The sequence below is a fragment of the Callionymus lyra genome, chromosome 5 (genome assembly GCF_982586985.1).
Source record: "Callionymus lyra chromosome 5, fCalLyr1.hap1.1, whole genome shotgun sequence".
In the NCBI taxonomy this organism is placed as follows: domain Eukaryota; kingdom Metazoa; phylum Chordata; class Actinopteri; order Syngnathiformes; family Callionymidae; genus Callionymus; species Callionymus lyra.
The window spans coordinates 30,081,789-30,100,897 of NC_141822.1; the positions used below are offsets into that span (position 1 = coordinate 30,081,789).

The 19,109-nt window shown below is 41.0% G+C and overlaps 5 protein-coding genes across 5 annotated transcripts; 3 read left to right on the forward strand and 2 right to left on the reverse strand.

Annotated features, from left to right (window-relative positions):
- Positions 1–1,136: 1,136 nt before the first annotated feature.
- Positions 1,137–4,387, forward strand: cavin2b (caveolae associated protein 2b). Its single transcript, XM_087791877.1, has 6 exons — positions 1,137–1,457; positions 2,114–2,254; positions 2,336–2,437; positions 2,618–2,887; positions 2,953–3,039; positions 3,122–4,387. Exons 1-6 carry the CDS (start codon positions 1,221–1,223, stop codon positions 3,422–3,424), a joined length of 1,140 nt encoding a protein of 379 aa, XP_087648003.1. The 5' UTR covers positions 1,137–1,220; the 3' UTR covers positions 3,425–4,387.
- Positions 4,388–4,742: 355 nt separating this feature from the next.
- Positions 4,743–6,375, reverse strand: arl11 (ARF like GTPase 11). Its single transcript, XM_087791880.1, has 5 exons — positions 6,246–6,375; positions 5,725–5,790; positions 5,258–5,373; positions 5,018–5,195; positions 4,743–4,936 (listed from the first exon to the last, which is right to left on the reverse strand). Exons 1-5 carry the CDS (start codon positions 6,276–6,278, stop codon positions 4,808–4,810), a joined length of 522 nt encoding a protein of 173 aa, XP_087648006.1. The 5' UTR covers positions 6,279–6,375; the 3' UTR covers positions 4,743–4,807.
- A 225-nt stretch (positions 6,376–6,600) lies between these two features.
- eef1b2 (eukaryotic translation elongation factor 1 beta 2) lies at positions 6,601–8,541 on the forward strand. The gene is made up of 7 exons (XM_087791879.1): positions 6,601–6,749; positions 7,226–7,348; positions 7,424–7,553; positions 7,638–7,704; positions 7,953–8,078; positions 8,295–8,362; positions 8,432–8,541. The coding sequence occupies exons 1-7, from the start codon at positions 6,670–6,672 to the stop codon at positions 8,516–8,518; spliced, it is 681 nt and encodes a 226-aa protein (XP_087648005.1). The 5' UTR covers positions 6,601–6,669; the 3' UTR covers positions 8,519–8,541.
- Positions 8,542–8,915: 374 nt separating this feature from the next.
- zdbf2 (zinc finger, DBF-type containing 2) lies at positions 8,916–13,785 on the forward strand. Its single transcript, XM_087791876.1, has 7 exons — positions 8,916–9,530; positions 9,591–9,745; positions 10,859–11,222; positions 11,288–11,413; positions 12,508–12,848; positions 12,916–13,060; positions 13,126–13,785. Exons 1-7 carry the CDS (start codon positions 9,435–9,437, stop codon positions 13,642–13,644), a joined length of 1,746 nt encoding a protein of 581 aa, XP_087648002.1. The 5' UTR covers positions 8,916–9,434; the 3' UTR covers positions 13,645–13,785.
- On the reverse strand, positions 13,778–18,379 carry dytn (dystrotelin). Its single transcript, XM_087792390.1, has 13 exons — positions 18,361–18,379; positions 18,220–18,294; positions 17,902–18,088; positions 17,751–17,836; positions 17,605–17,684; positions 17,467–17,538; positions 17,246–17,409; positions 17,071–17,182; positions 15,933–16,054; positions 15,715–15,870; positions 14,573–14,714; positions 13,947–14,511; positions 13,778–13,878 (listed from the first exon to the last, which is right to left on the reverse strand). Exons 1-13 carry the CDS (start codon positions 18,377–18,379, stop codon positions 13,778–13,780), a joined length of 1,881 nt encoding a protein of 626 aa, XP_087648516.1.
- Positions 18,380–19,109: the final 730 nt, after the last annotated feature.

Here is a 19,109-nt window from a genome sequence, read left to right on the forward strand (position 1 = left end):
GAAACATAGACTGCAACCACATTTATTTTCTCTTTTAATTTTTTGGGTGACAATTCAGTATGGATGTAAAGGAAAATACACACTATAAACAGAGACCTCCAAAATAATCTACAGTTTTCCATACAAAAGTGTAGATCAAATTCCTCATTGAACACCAAAAGAAGAGCATCTTATCAAAATGTTCGAGTGAGCTTCTTCTTCCACAAGAACCAATTATGCTTTGCATCTCTATAAGTTCTGAAATATAATTTAACATCTTGTTTCATAAAACATAGTTACTTAATGGAATGGTGGTGGATCAGAAAGTGTATGTTTTCATTTATTAAAGTCTGTTTCTAAATTTGCTGTGAAGTAGGTACAAGTCAAAATAGACTCCATCTGAGTTCATTTCATTATAAAAGCTAGTAATGTGCGGTGGAGGTTCCCTTAAAACAGGTTGATCTGCATATCAAAGTCTTCCAATATGTTTGAAATACATTTAATTTATGAATATATGTTTCATAAGTGACTTTTCAATAGGAGCTTCAAGTTGGACAGGAAGTGTGTGTTAATGTCGTAGAAAATCCATTGTGATTTTCTTCCTGTTTTCACCTGCCAGAGAGAAAGCGTGTGCGTGTGTATGTCTGTGTGTGTGTGTGTTTCTTGTAGATGACTTCACTTTACAGGCATGTAGGCAAGTGAGCAGTCCTCTTTTTCCTATATTCAGTAACATATATCAATCTTTTATTCTGCTTTTTCTAGGACATCTACACGATTCATGTAGATATAAGACAGTAATCTTGTCTGTTGAACATCCATGTTTGACACTGAAAATGTTTCTCTCCCATTTAATGGTTGACTCTTTTTACTGTGGGAATGGAAAAATGTGGAATTATAGCTCAGTGGAAAGAAATGTTAAAGCAGAAAGACAGAGAGGGGGAGAGTCGAGTGTTGGTTGAAATTCAAATATCGCATTGAGCAAGTAGTTATACTCCCAACACATACTACACACTATTACAAATATGGCAACAACGTGTAACACAGTATTGGATTGTGTGAGTTCTTCCATAGGTAGAACATTCCAACAGGTTTGAAAGAGTTAAAGTTGGTTTCCAGCAGGAGGAAGGGGGAGGGTGGTGGAAAGTTCTGCTCACATAGGCGGAGTCTCAACTATTTTTCACTCTACTGAACTTTTTTGTTTTGGGGACTCCGTCTCGTCTTGACAGCATCCAGACCTCAGAATGGTGACCACCGAGAGCCACGAGAGCCAGGACCTGATGGTTCCCTCCGAGCTCCGCGACCTGCAGGAGCAGCTCCACAGCCAGCTCCAGGACCAGGAGAACCCCGTCTCACCAACGGACGTCTTCGACCCGGAAAAAATGAGCCAAGGTCCAGTCAACGCCATCACGGTTCTGACCCTGCTGGACAAGCTGGTCCACATGTTAGACGCGGTCCAGGAGAACCAGCACAAGATGGAGGTGGGTTGATGGGTGTGGTCGTACTGTGGTACCGACGAGCTCAGACTAGTTATTGTAGTCGTGTCAGTGTGGACACGTTATAACGCCATAGTTATTACGCGTGAGCACACACACGTTAGTAGAACAATAAAGTTATTACAAACTTGTACTTCCATACTATCCCAGAAGTTCCGGTGCGTCTTTGAGCGATGCAGGTAATAGATGTGACAGTAAAGGCTCTACAGACTGTTCAGTATGTATTACAGATGTGTCAGTGTATTAAAATAAATCAGTTAAAATCTTTCTGCTTATTACGCAAATGTCAGTTCAATTGAGAGAATTATTAAAAATGTTCAAATTATTGGACACCCTAGTTAATATCTAAATACGTACTGATATTATCATTTTATACTTTTACACAAAAAAGAGAATATAATTATTATAATTCAGTCACGGGTCATGTCAGTCTCATTTGACTTCCTTCAGTTTGGTTGATAGTTACTTCATATAAAGCCTGGATTTACTGGAAAGTTATGCCCGTCTTACTACTTTGATCTCTTCTACTTGTTTTCATTTTTTAATCCATTTGCACTCCATTATACAAAACACACATTTTATTAGAAATAACATGCATCCATAATACTGTTTAGATTAACTTTTTTGACATTTGACTTCAGGTTCATCAAGTGCAGATGGAGACTGTGGTTCAGGGGATTCAGGCCGACATGACCAAGCTCTCAAAGAGTCACAGTAACACATGCAACAGTGTCAACAAACTGTTGGACAAAAGTCGGAAGTTGTCTGTAACCATGAAGGAGGTACGCTTGGTTGCCATCTGACATGCTAGCAGATTTTTTTTTGTCATGCTGTTTAGTCATCATCTTGCTGGTTGTCTGCAGGTGAGGGACAGGATGGAACGTCAGGGTGTCCAAGTTAAGAAGTTGGAGGCGAACCACGCCCACCTGATCAGCAGAAACCATTTCAAAGTTCTTATCTTCCAGGTCAGTCACATGACAGGTGCTCTGGTACATACTTCTCCATCCCTACATTCTCTCACCCACTTTAAGCTTCACACTCCCTAAATTCTCTCACACTCCCTCAAGCCACGCCCACCCTGCATTCCTTCCTGTTGCGTGTGCGGTTATGTCCACTGCAAGCATTTTTTGTGTGTGTTCTTGCAGGAAGAGAACGAGATCCCATCCAGTGTCTTTGTAAAGGATCCACCTCCTTTCCCTCGTAATGATGTTCCAGAGGAAGCGGATGAACTGGCCATGAGCGGCGGAGTTGATGGAAATAAGTCCCATGAAAGTGGACTCCACACCATCGACCTCTCATCTGACGAGGACGTGGGCTTGGAGGCAGACCTAGACATGGAGGAAGTCTGGCTTCAGGACATGGAGTTTACAGAGAGAACAAGAGCAGAGAAGCTGAAGCACTCCAGTCTGAAAAAGGTGACACACACAGAAACTCACAGGCAAACAAAAATTCTGACACATGACCAATCCACTCACCTCAGGTTGACAGTCTGAAGAAAAAGATGATGAAAATCAAAGAAAAAACATCCAGCCTTAAAGTCTCACCTCTGACCTTCAACATCAAAAAGGTAAATGTTACCTGCAACTTTCGTGTTAGTTTGACTTTTGTTTTTATATGTTTTTAACATTTAAACCGGATTTCATTTTAAGCCTCGCAGCAGCTCTGAATCTCAGGCTCCAGAGGCGGAGGTCCTTGCTTCACCGACCACCCCTCAACTTGTTGAGGAGACTGCAGAGCAGGTGCAGTCCACAGAGAAGGTGGCAGAACAAGCAGAAGGGGCTGTGACAGCAGAAGAGGTGGTACCCACAGAGCAGGATGTGGCGCTGGAGCCTCAGCAGGCACCAGAAGGGGAACATTCCCCAGATGATATTGTAGAAGTCCCTCAGGAAATAGATGACGTCAATAACACCTTGTCTGCCGCAGAGCAGGCCGAGCCTTCCCCTGAACATTAAACCTTTTATGACTCCAATAAGTCTGTAACAAACTTTATACTCGAAAAAAGTTCTAAAACGTCTTTTATCTTCCACATACATAATAAAATTAAATAAAAACATTATGAATGCTAATAAACTACAAAAATGTACCACACAAGACCATTTATTGACACAATTATATTTAGAATTTCAGAATAATGTCACTCTTTATATCATCAAGAGTGTCCAGTTTTGTTCTGCTTGTAGAATGTCTTATATCGTGTTTATCATCACAACAGAAGTGTTTTACCTAACATGTTACCAAAGATTTATGAACTGCATGTCTCTTTTTACACCTTTTATTTTCACGTTCTGTCAAAACTAATCTTTTGTGTCCTGTTTAACCCTTTATTTTAACATGTGTTTCCTTCATTATTATGTTATGAACCATTACATGCCAAAAAAGTATTTGCACTTTCATCTGCTCTCACTAATGAAATCATTCCAATGTAATTTAGGGCTGTTTATGCAGTAGTTTAGGTTGTGATTGGATGTGCAAAGAAATACATTTATGACAATGAAGTGTAATATGAGTGACCAAGATACAAGCAACACACAAATGTAAAATAATACATTAATACTTTAATTAATATGGTTGTAGATATTAACAGGTTGCTTACAGATTTAGATAATGCCTAATTCTTAAAAGCTATTGTATGTAGATAAATTGAAGAGAAATAATATAATAAAAAAGAATATAAAAGCAGAGTCACATTCAGTGAAACCGCTGTAAAACACAAAAATATATTTTTCTGCCAAAGCCTTTAGAGGTACAGGCATTTGCGTATTTAAATTGAAATGTAATAGACTACAATTCATCATGAATGAAGAAGAATTTAAACGTGGGAAATAATGTTCTTAACCCAGACTTCTGGAAATGTGTAATACATTGTGAACAGTAAAATGAGAGATGTAATAAAGTATTAATGTGCTCACCTTCAACATGTCTTTGTCAATTTTAATAAAATGATCCACTACTACACAAGATCTTAACCTAAATGGATGCATAGAATTGCAGTGTTCACTGCCAGTCGATACGTTTTATCACAATTCTGTCATTTATTGAATCTGTAACATTTGTTGAATAAATAAAAGACATTCAAAAGAACTGTCATTAAATAAGTTAGACATTCCTCCAGTTGTCTACCTAAGTTTTTGCACTTAGACTTGTTTTTGCCAATAAGTTCTCTGTAATGTAAGGAAAAGTAAGTAACAGTAATTTGTAAAGTGCCTTTCTAAACCAGGGTCACAAATGTAGTCCTGTAATGACGAACACATGCCTTTCACTACATCACAGTACAGTAAACAGCTATTTTATTTCAAAATCTAGAACATGAACTCTACAAAACATAGCCTACAGGCTCATTTTTTCTTGACAAGTTTGTGAACAGAACTAAAGGCCTGCTGAAGTCCAAGTCCCTGCACGGCACTGCAAGCCTGAATCTCCCATTTCCGGCCCTCATAACTGGAAAGGTCCAGCTGAGTGGATATCTAAGGGGTGGGTTATAATGAGACTGTGAGGAACTTCACTTTCAAATATGCCTGGACCTAGATTTTGCATAATTTTCATACCTCCCTGATGGACATTGTGTTCGGTTTATCCTTCTTGTTTGCAAGAACCATCAAAGGCACACCATGTAGTTTTTCTTCGCTGAGAATCTTTTTTAAAGCCTTCCGAGCTTCTGGCATCCGAGCTGAATCACTGCTGTCCACTACGAAAACCAAAGCCTGACAGGCATCCACGTACCACCTGAACAACATGAAACGCTGTTTTTGTGAACTAATAAGCCATTGGTAGTCGGTTTAGTTCACCTCCAGTTAGGTCTCATGCTCTTCTGCCCACCCACATCCCAAACTGTCAGTGACGACTTTTTGTCCAAGTCCAGTGTTCCAACATTGAACCCAACAGTAGGAGTGCACTCCATCACCTACACACACAGAATTAGGGGTGTTAGACGGCAGAAGGTTTCAATTACGCAAGATCCCGGTGATGACTGAGGAAGAGAGGATACAGTTGACTCCAGGAGCCTTCAAAGCTGATGTTTGGACATATTTTAGTTTCAAACCAAATGAAAGCATTTACGACTTTGTCAATACTTATGCGATCTATAAATTCTGCCATACCAGAGGTAAGCAGTCGGTCAATATGTCAGTGAGGTTTCTCATTCATCCAGGTCATGATTATCCAAGTTATCCTCGGTCAATACAATACAAATTATCACAATATAGTGTATCGATGCCACTGTATCGAGATAGGTATTATATCTGAGATCACATACCTGTCCCGTCAACAATCTGGCTAAAAGGGTGGACTTCCCCGCAGAGTCCAGACCCACCACAAGCACCTGCGACGACACAGCGGAGACAGAAACATCAACAAGGTGAAAACACTTTTTGCAAATGACCCAGTAGGCTACAAATGTTTGTAAATGTATTTAAAAAATAATAATAACACATTAATCACCCCCATTATGTTACATTGTATTTAAATAACAGGTTGACTCAAAAGTCTAGCAGGCAGAACGTTTAGTTAGAAATGTGGTCCTCTCTGGAATTGGAAAGTGGAAATTCAAGAAAACAATGTTTAAATAGATGTTTGTTTTTTTACCTAACAAACCGGTTAACCGTGTTTTCTTTCTAACACAACAACAATATTAGAGGTGTGATCTTAACGCATCCAAACATATATACATTATAATCCATATTTATTGTTTTAATGTCTTCTAATCAGACCAACTAAATAGAAAGACAAACTATTGAAATAACCTAAGTCAAAATTCAAAGTCAAAAGAGAGATTACCTGCGGTGCAGCAGAGCTGTTGCCCAGACCCATATTTGTCCTCTCGTGCTTTACTGACGGATTGAAAACACACCTGACTTGAAAAGTCCAGGGTCCAAAGTCATTGAGGATATCTACCAATAGCAGAGCTGCACTCAGCCCTACCTAGTCACGTGGGAGTGAAACTGGTGGAGCAAGTTCGTCCACATAATTTCATGTCATGCCTTTGTCATACACAACTTATTGGGTGAAGTCAATCAAAACTAAAGCGTCGCTAAAATCTCGTTCAACACCCGCGAGATCTTGACCACGGTGGGATGTGGGCGGGTCTTGTGAGTGGAGGAGGAGCCTCCGATATATATACGCGTGCTCGCTAATGCTAGCTCCTCTTTCTCCTCCTCATTGAGCGGTGTGCTGTAGCTAGCGGGCCCTCTGTATCATCAAAATGGGTTTCGGTGACCTGAAGTCAGCCTCTGGCCTTAAAGTGCTCAACGACTTTCTGGCGGAACGCAGCTACATCGAGGGGTCAGTACGCAGCAGACGTTAAGATAATTCTAGTAACATTGACAGTTGGGTAGAACCGGCGCCGCCATTTTCTTTTTTCTGCTCCATGCAGGACGCTGCTAGGTGGCTAACGGCTAATTGACCAAGTCTGAGTTAAACACAATGCAAAAAACTATTTAAATAACCCTAGATGTATAGAACAAAGCTATAAGAATGGGCCAACCGTATTTGAGTACAATTTTATGGCCTAAGAAATTCTTGGCGTAGAACGAAGCCTGTGCCACATGGACATTATACGTTCAATGATCATAAAATATTTCCCTGAATAATATGAGTAACTTGACTCAAAATGATGGATAACGCATACTGTATGTTTAGAATGGTGCTGTTTTTATTTGGACGTTAGTGCATTATTTTTAAATGAAGAAATGTTTGTATATGCTTTTGTCATTCAATGAAATTTAATCCGTTTTGACAGTGGTTTGGCATGTCGTCAGGTATGTCCCGTCCCAGGCAGATGTGGCCGTTTTCGACGCAATTTCATCTCCTCCATCCAGTGACTTATGCCATGCCCTCCGCTGGTACAATCACATCAAGTCTTATCAGAGTGGAAAGAACAGGTAAAAAAAAACCTTCACAATACTCATTGAGACGCATGTCTGTGTGGTTTGGTCTTAAGAAGCCCCTTTTTACAGTCTTCCAGGAGTGAAGAAAGCCCTCGGGCAGTATGGTCCGGCAGGTGTTGCCGATGGCACCAAATGTGCTGCCCCTGTTGCTGCAAAGGATGATGACGATGACATCGACCTTTTTGGATCAGATGATGAGGTATTTGGCAAATGTTGAAATTTTCTTTTTACTGTCTCTTAAAGGTTTCTGGAGCTTTAGTAAATTTTCATCATTATATTCCAGGATGATGAAGAGGCTGAGAGGGTGAAGGAGGAGAGGCTCGCAGCGTACGCCGCCAAAAAAGCAAAGAGTAAGCCACCTGTTAACAAATGGGGCGTTGTTGTTGCCAACTGACTCTTAATGATGATCTCATCACCATCTTTCGACTGACACCTGATGGATACTTTAACTCTCTGATAAGAGTCTTTTCGCATGGATGCATTATTCCCCCAGACTGTTTTTGTGTTCAATTTAAGGGATGCAGCCATGTAGTGAAGAAGCATTTATTAAAAAGATTATTTGGGTCATATTTAACCTGACCATTCCCCTCTTCATCAGAGCCTGTACTCATCGCTAAATCAAGCATTCTTCTGGACGTTAAGCCTTGGGACGATGAGACGGACATGGCTAAGCTTGAGGAGTGTGTGCGCAGCATCCAGATGGACGGTCTGCTCTGGGGACAATGTAAGTATCGCACAGGTGTAAAAGTTGGCTGCAGATGTAGGGGAAATGGGTTACTGCATCTGCTATAACTTTAACGACATTTATGATGATTAACTCACCATCTTTCGGCTGATTATATGATTATACCTTTTTTAAAACTGAAATTGTCGTAAATGTGCGGTTTTATTTTTGTGGTTCTTTGTCCCTGGTCTTGAGTATCAACCTTTCTGCTTGTAGCTAAACTCGTTCCAGTTGGTTATGGAATCAAGAAGCTTCAGATCAACTGTGTAGTAGAAGACGACAAGGTTTGTCATGACACCAACAATACTATGTGCATGGTATCGCCATCTAATTCTGTTGCCTTTTTCCTTTAGGTTGGCACAGACATTCTTGAAGAAAAGATCATTGAGTTTGAGGACTTCGTTCAGTCAATGGATGTTGCTGCTTTCAACAAAATTTGAAACAATAAAGGATATGAGGGAAACATGCTTTGTTCCATTTTTATCTTGTATAACTATACAACAGGACCTAGTTAATCAAGTGACAATGACATCGTAAGCACATGTTAGAAAGATTGCTTGGTCATTAAAGTAAACTCTTAGGCACTGGCAAACTTTAATACAGATGCCTCAGTAACGCTGTTGGTGCAAAATATTTGTCTTGCCTATCTATACTAGCTGTTTTCTGCCTAGTTTGAAAGTCAACTAAGCTGAAGTTGGAAATGTATTTAGTGATTGGCCTTAAATTATACAGGTCTTTTGAGCTTGTGCTTCGGCCTCCTGCCTTTAGGGGGCAGCACCTCCTCAAAATAGTGCTTACCAGGATGCGATTCCTGATTTTGGCGGAAGTAATCTTGTATGTGAAAGTAATTGTCAAAATAACTTAAAATGTTTAACATCTTGCCACCAAATTGTCGTGTTGAAACTAATTTCAGTTAAGAAAAGGGGGGTCTACTCATACCGGCATCTACTTCTCAACTATCACGTGACGAGCGACGTCATTTTGTTTTGACTACTCGCGGTTATTGCGCGGGTTCTTGTAGATCTGAAATGCTTGTATTTCAAAACGTCACAATGAATTGGAGGGCGCGGTTGTTTCTGTTTATACTGGGTCATCAAAGGCACTAATTACTAATTTAAAAGGTGTTTGTATTTTCGGGTCATGGGTTCGTATGAGCCACTAACCTGGCTTCCTTTAGTGACACTTCGATTACTTCCAGCTGAACATATTCCCCGTTGAAGAAAAGCGTATATGTAACTTAATACAGGTGTACAGGTGGATCGAGGAAGAACCTGTCGTTGAGCTTTCTCGTCCAAACTTAAGTGAAGCCACGTGTCTTTCATTCGTGTTTCTGGAGCGATTTGCGTGTGAGACGAGATGTGTACCGAGTCTCACCGGGGGCCGCCCAGGTCCCCCGCTGGTGGACGAGGGTTCTGTAGCTGCTGTAAAGTCCACTACAACAACCTGGCCCAGGTGAGTTCGGGTCTACCACATTCAATGTCACGTGATATTGACAGTGTCGTACTTCTGAAGCACTTGACCAGTCTCGGGCACCTGGATTCCGTCCAAGCATCTTCCAGAGGCTCCAGCTGTAGTTCTGCATGTAGCAGCCAAACTAAACGGAATCTGATGGAACGTTTTCTGCAGGATGTCTTGGAGCACCACCCACACCTCTACCACGATGCCAGGTAACTCATATGAATTGGAAAAATGTTACCTGTGTTGTAGATCACATGATGGGGTCCCAAGTTCTTTTATGCGTGTTTGCAAATTCACCTAATTATGTTAGAAATATTGTTTTGAGGATATATCAACTCCCCAAGTTGATATAGTCAACAGTCAAGCACTGGTAATACAATATACCTTTTTATAAAGTGTATATTGTATTGTATAACAATATATTTTATACAACCCTCCGGCATTACTGAGGTATCTATATTCAAGTTTGCCAGTGCCTACAATTTTACTTTAATAAACAATGCCATCATGACTTGATACACTGTACAAAAGAACACATAAACCATGTGTTCTTTTGTATAGTTATACAAGATAAAGTTGGATTTCAAACTCTCTAAACTGCCTATTATAATATTACTCTAGTCTCAATGTAATCATAGCAAGAAAAATAGTTGTGCACCAAAGTAGGTGCTGGAGAAAAGTTGGTAATTCTCTAATGACTCATAACTGTAATGTAGAATTTTTAAAAACTTTTACAGCCTCGCTTAAACAACAGGCGTCAGTAACTTGTATTCCAACTCTTCATTTATAACTTCATTTCTTTAAAGACCAACAACTCGTTCATTACCCAAGCCTGTTGTTGATTCTATTACTTGCAGCTTCTTGGAATCTGTTTGTATTTCTCTTCACTATAATATCACATGATTCATTCCCCCTACATTGTGAGAACAAATAAAAGCAGTTGAGAAATGGTATTCCAGATAATCTACGTCACTCGGTTGAATGTCTGGAGGGCTGACACAGTCTAAGGTCGACTAATGTAGAGCAGCAGTCTGGCTATTTGGTCCTTATGACGTCCAAACCTGATGAACTCTTCGTCACTGGGTCGCATGTGCAGACCGGAAATGAAATGAGATTATGTTTTTATTCATTCCTCGTGATATTTAATCATAAATAATCAAATTAAAGGGGCACAGGGACATTTTGTCAGATCAGGGTCTGAAAGTCAGGCACAACAGATAAAAAGCTGTTTTGATTAACAAACTTAAACACTATTCCTAATAAATAAGGACATACTGCAGGTTTACTGGTTATTATACTTATTTGGTTTCTTGTTGTTACAGACCACCTCACGCAGACCTTCCAATGGTCCCCCTGCCTCATAAGGAGATGGTCCTGCTACACGTGCCTGCTAAACATCAACCCAGGGAAGAGCAACTGTCTCAAAGTGTTAGAGACCAACAGCAGCGGCAGGCAGCAACATTGTCTTTCTCTCAGATGGATGCCACGTTACCAGGGAAGGCACAAAGAAAGCGTAAGAGGACATATTCAAGGAAGGGTGCATTCGATGCTCAAGACTCTCTACCAGGACCCAGCTGTGATCCTGGTTCAAGCATGTGGTCCCAGCAAAGAAGCAGATTGCAGGGGCAGAAAGAGCTGCTCTTGTTGTCCGACCAGCAAAACATTGTTGATGAAACCATTGAGGAGGTTTGTCCTATCAGCCATCATCTTTGGTTGTGGTTTTACTACTTCCTGTTGTTTGTGATTGTTAGGTGATTCAGAAATACTGTCACAGCGACAGGTCAACTGCCTCTCAGTGGGTGGAGACGGAGAGCTTCCACCTGAGTATAGCCCTTTCCCTGGAATCAATGAGTGACGACTGGGACCCCCCTGGACAGGTATGTTCCCCATGAAGCAATGGAGCTGATTTTGGGATGTTTGCTGCTCTAGATCTTTGTGTTCATTATCCAAAGTACAATGTTTAAATGCCAGAGTAAAAAAACATAGCTCAACGCCATTTGCTTTTCCCCACCGGCAGCATCTTTGTCACATGTCATTGAATTCAATCAGTTCAGAATGAGTGTTTAAATATGGGTTATTACAGTGAGAGACACGAGATTGCTGCTCTCTCTCTTACTTTCACGGTCCATGTCAGCTGATGAGAGCATGAATTCACATGAATTCTGGCTTGTTTTTAATGTGTGTGTGTGTGTGTGTGTGTGTGTGTGTGTGTGTGTGTGTGTGTGTGTGTGTGTGTGTGTGTGTGTGTGTGTGTGTGTGTGTGTGTGTGTGTGTGTGTGTGTGTGTGTGTGTGTGTGTGTGTGTGTGTGTGTGTGTGTGTGTGTGTGTGTGTGTGTGTGTGTGTGTGTGTGTGTGTGTGTGTGGCCTATTGTAAGACCAGGGTCACAAAGCGCTAAAACAATATTCAATATATTGTAGTATATACTTTAAAGATCAAGATAAAACTGATTACACAACAGGAGTTCCAGAAAATCAAGGAAAAGCTTGGACAAATAAAAACGTCTTAACTTTCATCATAACTTTAAATGTGTTCTGGTGTCGACTATATTATATACACCTCGTTCCTTCAAATCTGCAACAATTATACCTTCTAACTGAAAAATGTTGTGAAATGAACTATAACAATACATTTAGTAATCACAGTCGCATGAAGGTCGAATTTAGTCACTCGACTATTTTATGTTTTTTGTAAAGGTTTATGTTCCAGTGTGATGAGAGCAGGGCGCACACGCATCAGTGGTTAGGAACCACACAATAAAATTAACAAATCGATTTACTTTCACTTTAATCTTTGAATTGATGTGAATCAATTTAAAACTCTTTCAGTTACACGGTTTACAAAACAAACAAACCACACATCATTTATTGTGTGTAAAATATAAACGTATAACCCATCATCAACGTCCAGGGAATAAAAAAACTGAATGTGAACTAACAAAGTGCATCTCAAGGTTGTTTGTTTTATTTACAGATGATTTCCTCCACAAATATAACCCACAATGACACTCCTGTCAAGGCAAGACTGGACATCAGTCTACTCATGGATGTCCAGGTGGATGTAATGGACCACATGTACACAAACCAGCTAGACTCCGCCCTCCACAGCCATGACGAGACAGGAGTCGGACATTCCACTTCCTTGACTAGTCCTATTGAGCAGGTGTTCCCGTTGCCGAAACATTTCCCTCATTCCTTCAGAGGCAAGAGCTGGGCTCAGGTAGAGCAGGAGGATGAGGAGAAGATCCAGAAAATGATCCAGCAGTTCAGACGACAACAGTTTGTCTGCTACTTCGACAGTGAGTCTCTGGCCAGGTGAGTGCAGTGGTAACATCACGGCTGTCCGTCGATGACGCATAACCTGCTGATGATGTCACTACAGGTATGGGAAGCGAAGGCATAAAAAGGTGGCGATTGTTCATGACCTAGAGTCTGATCCAGAACCCTCCCTGGATGCAGAAGATCAACCTCTGGTGGTCAGGAGGAAGAAGAGACTGAAAGGCTTCAGGCTTGCATCGAGATGTCAGGTGAGTGAAGAATGACTCCGGGATGTTCTTTTCCAAACTTAACTGCATGCGTCTTGTTATTCTAGGCTGTCAAAGTCAGTCATGCAACTCAAACTGTCCAGACACCATCTGTTCCTCAAGTCAACCAACAAGAGGAGAGTCCTCCAAGCCTCCCTCTGTCGTACTGTAACATCATCATGCCACTACAGCAAAACACCTCGCTTCTCTACCTGCTCCGCTCCCCGGACGGCCCCCCCTCTACCCTCCCACCAGCTTCAGGAGCGGCACCCAAACAATCTCGGAAGAGAAGACATCAGCAGGATATTAGGGGTTTACAGCTCAAGTACAAGCCACTTCCTTTCCAGTTCTATGACCTCAAGAGCAACTGTATCCTGCCCCGAAGATCTGCACAGTCTCCACAGATCCCACCGTCCGGAGCCGATCCATTCAGAACGCCTAGCCCCTCCCCCTTCCAGCCAACACCGCTTCCATGTGGCCGTCACTTGTTCAGAAGTCCCAGTCCCGCTCCCTCACAGCAGACACTCCAGCCATGTGTACGGCGACTCTTCCGAAGTCCTTCTCCTTCACAACAGTTGCCTACCTAACCTCTTCCTCCCAAACATTCTCCACATGACACTTTATTTATTATACATTATATTATTATATTTATATTTTTTACCTCATCACACGTCGCTGATTTGCTACAGAGACATAATATTTTACTATTAATAAAGTTTTCTACCAACTCTGGGTGTCAGTTCTCATTACTGCCACCAGGTGATGGAGCGAGTTGCTCACCTGCTCGGCTGCTCTTACAAGCTCCACGCCTTCCTCCTCACCTGCAGACAGTGTATCCATAAATTAAATGTGAGACCAGTAAATACGTCTTCAATGAAGAGCTCCTTACCTGCACATGTGTAAGTCTCGATCTCTGTTTTTAGCTGAAAAAGTGTCTCCAGCAGAAGTTCTTCACATCTGCCTTCCTCATTCTTCTCTTGTTCCTCATGCTTCTCGTGCTTCTCATGCTCCTCATGCCCCTCATGCTCTTCCTCCTCATGCTTCTCATGCTCCTCGTGTTCCTCTGACAGCATGGCATATTTTTCCTGTGTTGCCTCCTGGAGCTCATAATGCCATGTTGCAAACTGAGAAGTCTCATCTGAAAGTTCCTCTTCACCTCTCATCACTTCGTTGCTTCCTTTCAATTCCTCACTCTCCACTAAACTCACAAGATCCTCTCTGACCATCATCCCTTCCTCTTCACCCTCCTGGGCCTCTTCATCATCTGTGGTCACTAAGGACTGTGTACTACCTTCTCTGTCAACATCCATCACAGATTCCTCCTCTACCTGCCCGTACATCATTTCTCTCTCTTTAACCCTTTCTGTGGTGACCTCAGTTTCTTGGTCTTCAGAACATCGAGATCTCACCAGGTCCTCTTCTCTTTTTTCTTTCATTTCCAGTTTGGTGAGAGCCTACAAAGACCATTAAGTCAATGTTTTGATTGGAAGTAACTCACATCTGCCTCATGTCTACCTGAGCAAGTGACTCCTGTAGGTTCAGGTTCTTTTCCACAAATGTCTCCATCGTAAACTCCATCTGAGCGCAGCGATCTTCCAGCAGACCATGCTCTGACTGCACTGTGAGTCTCCAGGCCTGCAGCTCCTGCTCCAGCAGCCTGTGGACAATACCAAAGTAAGACCAACGGGACAGTTGTTGAAAAGTAATCGGATTGGTTATCAGATCAAATTAAATCTTGGAAATGGGGTTTCAACAGGGAAGGAAGGATTAGATTCAGATTTGAATCATGTAATCCGCTCCTAGTTTTAATCTGGATCAAACCTTCAGTTTGTTTAAACTTTGATCCAAAAATATAGGATCGTCCTCACTCTGAAGGGAATGGGATTGGGAGACAGATTTCCAGAAGTAAATGTAGAAAAACTTTCAAAAATGGTTCAAATGAAAAATATAACATGTTCAAAATCTATAAAACATTTTCCAAATAAACCATTTGTATATACTTATATTTTGCACATTAACGTCTTATGGTAATACAGTAATGAAGTGGATAAAGTAGATTCTGATCAAGCCCTCATTATAGTAAAGTCAAATGATCTTGTCCCCATGAATGAAATGAACCCCCATTTTGAATTATAACAAAATGTATATATTCAATATTTATGTCCTTCATCAATGAAAATTAATAAACAAAAACTATTATAGAGTCTTTAAAGTTATTTGTCGTGGCAGATGAGAAAAGAAAATCATTATTTTTTAAGGTTTTGTCTTCAAATTAACAGACTTAAAGTCTTACTTTACATTGCTAGTTCTTTTTATTTGCATTTAGTTCTTGTTCTTGCATTTATGAAACCTTCTATTGTCTGCTGTGTACTGGAAACGTAATTTCCAGAAAGAGATCTCCAGAGGGATTTATTTAAGTCAATCTAATCTTATCTAGTAGCATTGCATTTAGAGCTGGATTTGGTGAACATAAAAACGTAACTTGGATCATGGTGATCTAATCAAATTCGGAAAAAAACCTCATAAAAGTGAGAGGAATTCCTTGATTCATGATCTCAAAAAATGTTTTTTTTAAATCCGGATGATTTTAATCAAGATGACATGTTTTTAAACAACTGCGACTTCATGAAGTGTTGGCGGGGAACCAATCGACTCACCATTTGTCTCTATGTATGTTCCTGACCTCCGCCATCAAGGTGGTTTCTATTCTGAGATCTTCCGTGTCCGAGTTCTTCTGCACAATTGATTTTTCTTCAGGGGATGGAGGCACTTGACTGACAGGTGAGTCTGACTCCTCGCGTGATGCTTCAGCTCTGATATGCAAAGAACATTTGTAACAGACAATCTTCAACAGAATCTGTGCACGACCTCTCACCTCTCTGGCTCGTTTCTCAACAAGCTCCATCTCCTGTCAGCTGCTCTTTGAGTGTATCTCCTTGGCAATAGGGCACGACGGGAAGTCTTGACCAACGAGGACAATGACTCCTTCCACGTCGGCTGCAAGGTATGAATGAGAATTTTGATTAGCCAAACTTGGTGGAGAATAGCCACTAGAGTGAACACTATGAACAGTTGTCAGTGGTTGTAAGTAAAAAAGAAAATCCTTTAAAATCAAGAGAATGGAAGGATGTAATTATGGACCATGCAGGTACAAAACAAGGAGATCAAGCAAAAGTAGTAATATTATTAATTTAAATTTCATTTTAAATTATTTTATTTTCTAGTTTATTAGTTAGAAACTCTTTGATCTTTTTTTTCTTTTTTAATGAAAAAAACCCTAAAAGTGTGTGTGTTATCTTGATCTTTTAAGTATATATTTTATTAAGTTTTGTTTTGATTGTTTAAGCGCTTTGTGACCCTGGTCTTGAAAAGCGCTCTATAAATATAAATTACTTACTTACTTACTTTAATTCGTGCCTCACCATAAAAAGGACTGTGTACCATTAAAAAATACGTGATTTACGACATTTACAATAATGCAAATTGTTAATCAATGCAATGTAAATAAACAAAGCAAACAATAAAAAATTCTAAATTAAACAACATTTTGTACCACATTTATTTAAGTTACAACAACTTCCAGAGCTGAAAAGGTCAGATACCTTTGTTCATTTTATATAAAGTCATTTTAGCTATTTAATCCATAATAATCTTGTAAATTAAGAGGGGCCACAAAGGAAGTTGTGGGTTAATCCGAGCTCAGGATAAAATGTGTCATTGTGTCCTTGAGCAAGACACTTGATTGCTCCTGAGCTGGCGCACTGCGTCGCAGCCTACTGCCACCAGTGAGTGACTGGATACAAATTGTCTATAGGTAATTGACTGATATGCATAAACGTATGTTAGAACATAGGTTTTCCCTCATTAACCTTTTTTAAATTACTAAAACTTCTAAATGTTTAGTTTTATTCACATCCAATGTTTTTGAGTCAACTTAGTATCCCGCTCTACTTAAAAAGCAACCACTTTAACTCAATAAATACATAAAGGGTTCAATTCCTATCTCGCCTCACCTGGTTGCAGAACTCGATGACCGGATGATGTGTCTTGTGTCTGCTGGACTGTCTGTCTGTCAAGAAGCAACCCTGACACACCTGGACGTTCACACACTTCATGCATCGATACCTGCAGACACTCAATATGATGACGGCTGTTTAAAGGTGTTCTGACCCGACCGGACACCCTCACCTGAGCCCTGTGATTGGAGCGGTCTTACAGGTGTGACACCGAACGTTGTGAGTGACGTTCTTGGCGATGGACAGGCGGTACAGGGTGGGTAACCACAGCAACAGGCGTGGCTCACTCTGCAGCCACGACAGCATCTGTTCACAGCTGGTGGTCGAGGCCTGAACCTGAGAACAAACGCACATGAGGAACGCTCGCACAACTCGGCTGCGCTCCACACTCACACCATCGAAACAAGCTGCCACTGCATCATCCACTGCACCGAAAACCCGGGCCTCCTGCACCAGCCCAGGTACCTGCACACACACATGAACACATGAAGGTTCGGGACGGTTGGTGATGAGAAACACAGTCTTGTTTACCAGGCTGACAACGTCCAGGACAGTTCTGAGAGTCGACCTGCTTACATGACCTGAAGACGTCTCTGCGGCACGCACCAAAGCTGCACAAACACACTTGTGTGATTCACTGTCTGGACACACAAAGAAAAACATCCTGCGAGGTCCACCTCTATATTTGAGCTGCAGAGATTCAGCCGATAAACAAATCAAAACCACTTGAAGGTGAAGGACCGCCACAGCTCCAGAGGTGCTCCTGAAACAAGCAAACACAAACGATATGCTACGGAATCTCAACCATTGATGACGATTGAACACCACCTGTCAATCATCTTGCACACCATAGCACACAGATCCTCGGCCTTGGAGCTGGTCACCTGACCATCTCCATCTGGTGACACGTTTTGGAACATCCTGTCCAGAGCGCAGGTCACTTCCTCCTTCATCAGTTGAACTCCACGGTCCATTGGAAGAGCCGCTGCGATGTGTCTGACCAGCACCACGTCCACTTAACACACGACAACGAGCCAAACTAACCATCAAATATCTGTAATTTTTTAGCTTGACCTGAGCAAACCTTAAAGCAAACATGACTCTGAGCGTAGTAGCTACGACAAACACACAACATGACACACTCACTGTGACAGTTTCTCTGCAGTCTCTGGATTTTCAGCGCAGTCCTGTAGATGGAAGGACGAACGTCGTCCAAGTTCCCTGAAGGAAAAATAGTTAGTGTGAATCCATGACTGTCTTTTCTGACACTATAAGCAACAAACGTACTGATGTCTTCCTCGTCCATGTTGTAGAGCAAAAGTGACATCAATGACAGAACTGAAGCTGAATATTTAATGGTCTGGTACCTGACACCTGGTGTTCAGAGGCGAGCTCGCCTGACATCTGTGGCAAATAATTTGTCCACAATTCATGCAGTTATTTAATGTTCATGGAAATATATTTATTATAACATAGATCAGGGATGTCAAACTCAATCACACAAGGGGCTTAAATATTGTAATAGTCTAAAATGCTTTTCAAACTAGATGTATATTTATGTAAACAGGAAGTAGGAGCCTTTACTGTTTTTTTTCATTCTCTTTGGCTCTAAATAATCATAAAACACATTCTGTTTGTTTCACTATTTGACATCCATGTCCCTTATTTGATCTAAAAGACCTGCATCTCTAAAGGTCATCATATCAACATGAAGTATAATCTGCTTTCTCAGCGGGACACATTTGACACATTTGAAGCTCAGAACTGCCAAATAGGACATAAACATTTGGATCAGTGTCAGGTTATCGTGTGAAACTAAAACGAGATATTATCACGGAATAAGAAGGCACTTCTGAGCCTCCATAGTGAACCTAAAAGCGTGATGGTACAAAAGATAAGAATGATAATGTTTAAAATGACAAATAAATCCAATATTTCGATATAAAATGTGAAATTCTATCAATTTAAAAAATAAATGAAACAGAAAGCTCAACCTGCCAGGTGTGGCTCAATTGTTCCTATATGGTCATGTTGAA

Coding starts and splice junctions, on each gene's coding strand:
- arl11 (XM_087791880.1), bottom strand. CDS start 6,278: ATGGGTCTGGGCAACAGCTCTGCTGCACCGCAG. Junction 5,791..6,245: donor ACAGCTCTGCTGCACCGCAG/GTAATCTCTCTT, acceptor GTGTCGTCGCAG/GTGCTTGTGGTGGGTCTGGA. Junction 5,196..5,257: donor AGCATGAGACCTAACTGGAG/GTGAACTAAACC, acceptor CATGTTGTTCAG/GTGGTACGTGGATGCCTGTC.
- cavin2b (XM_087791877.1), top strand. CDS start 1,221: ATGGTGACCACCGAGAGCCACGAGAGCCAGGACCTGATGGTTCCCTCC. Junction 1,458..2,113: donor AGAACCAGCACAAGATGGAG/GTGGGTTGATGG, acceptor ATTTGACTTCAG/GTTCATCAAGTGCAGATGGA. Junction 2,888..2,952: donor AGCACTCCAGTCTGAAAAAG/GTGACACACACA, acceptor CACTCACCTCAG/GTTGACAGTCTGAAGAAAAA.
- eef1b2 (XM_087791879.1), top strand. CDS start 6,670: ATGGGTTTCGGTGACCTGAAGTCAGCCTCTGGCCTTAAAGTGCTCAAC. Junction 7,705..7,952: donor CGCCGCCAAAAAAGCAAAGA/GTAAGCCACCTG, acceptor CCTCTTCATCAG/AGCCTGTACTCATCGCTAAA. Junction 8,079..8,294: donor CGGTCTGCTCTGGGGACAAT/GTAAGTATCGCA, acceptor TTCTGCTTGTAG/CTAAACTCGTTCCAGTTGGT.
- dytn (XM_087792390.1), bottom strand. Junction 17,410..17,466: donor TGGCAGCTTGTTTCGATGGT/GTGAGTGTGGAG, acceptor GTTTGTTCTCAG/GTTCAGGCCTCGACCACCAG. Junction 14,715..15,714: donor AACATACATAGAGACAAATG/GTGAGTCGATTG, acceptor TATTGTCCACAG/GCTGCTGGAGCAGGAGCTGC.
- zdbf2 (XM_087791876.1), top strand. CDS start 9,435: ATGTGTACCGAGTCTCACCGGGGGCCGCCCAGGTCCCCCGCTGGTGGA. Junction 9,746..10,858: donor CACCTCTACCACGATGCCAG/GTAACTCATATG, acceptor TTGTTGTTACAG/ACCACCTCACGCAGACCTTC. Junction 12,849..12,915: donor GACAGTGAGTCTCTGGCCAG/GTGAGTGCAGTG, acceptor ATGTCACTACAG/GTATGGGAAGCGAAGGCATA.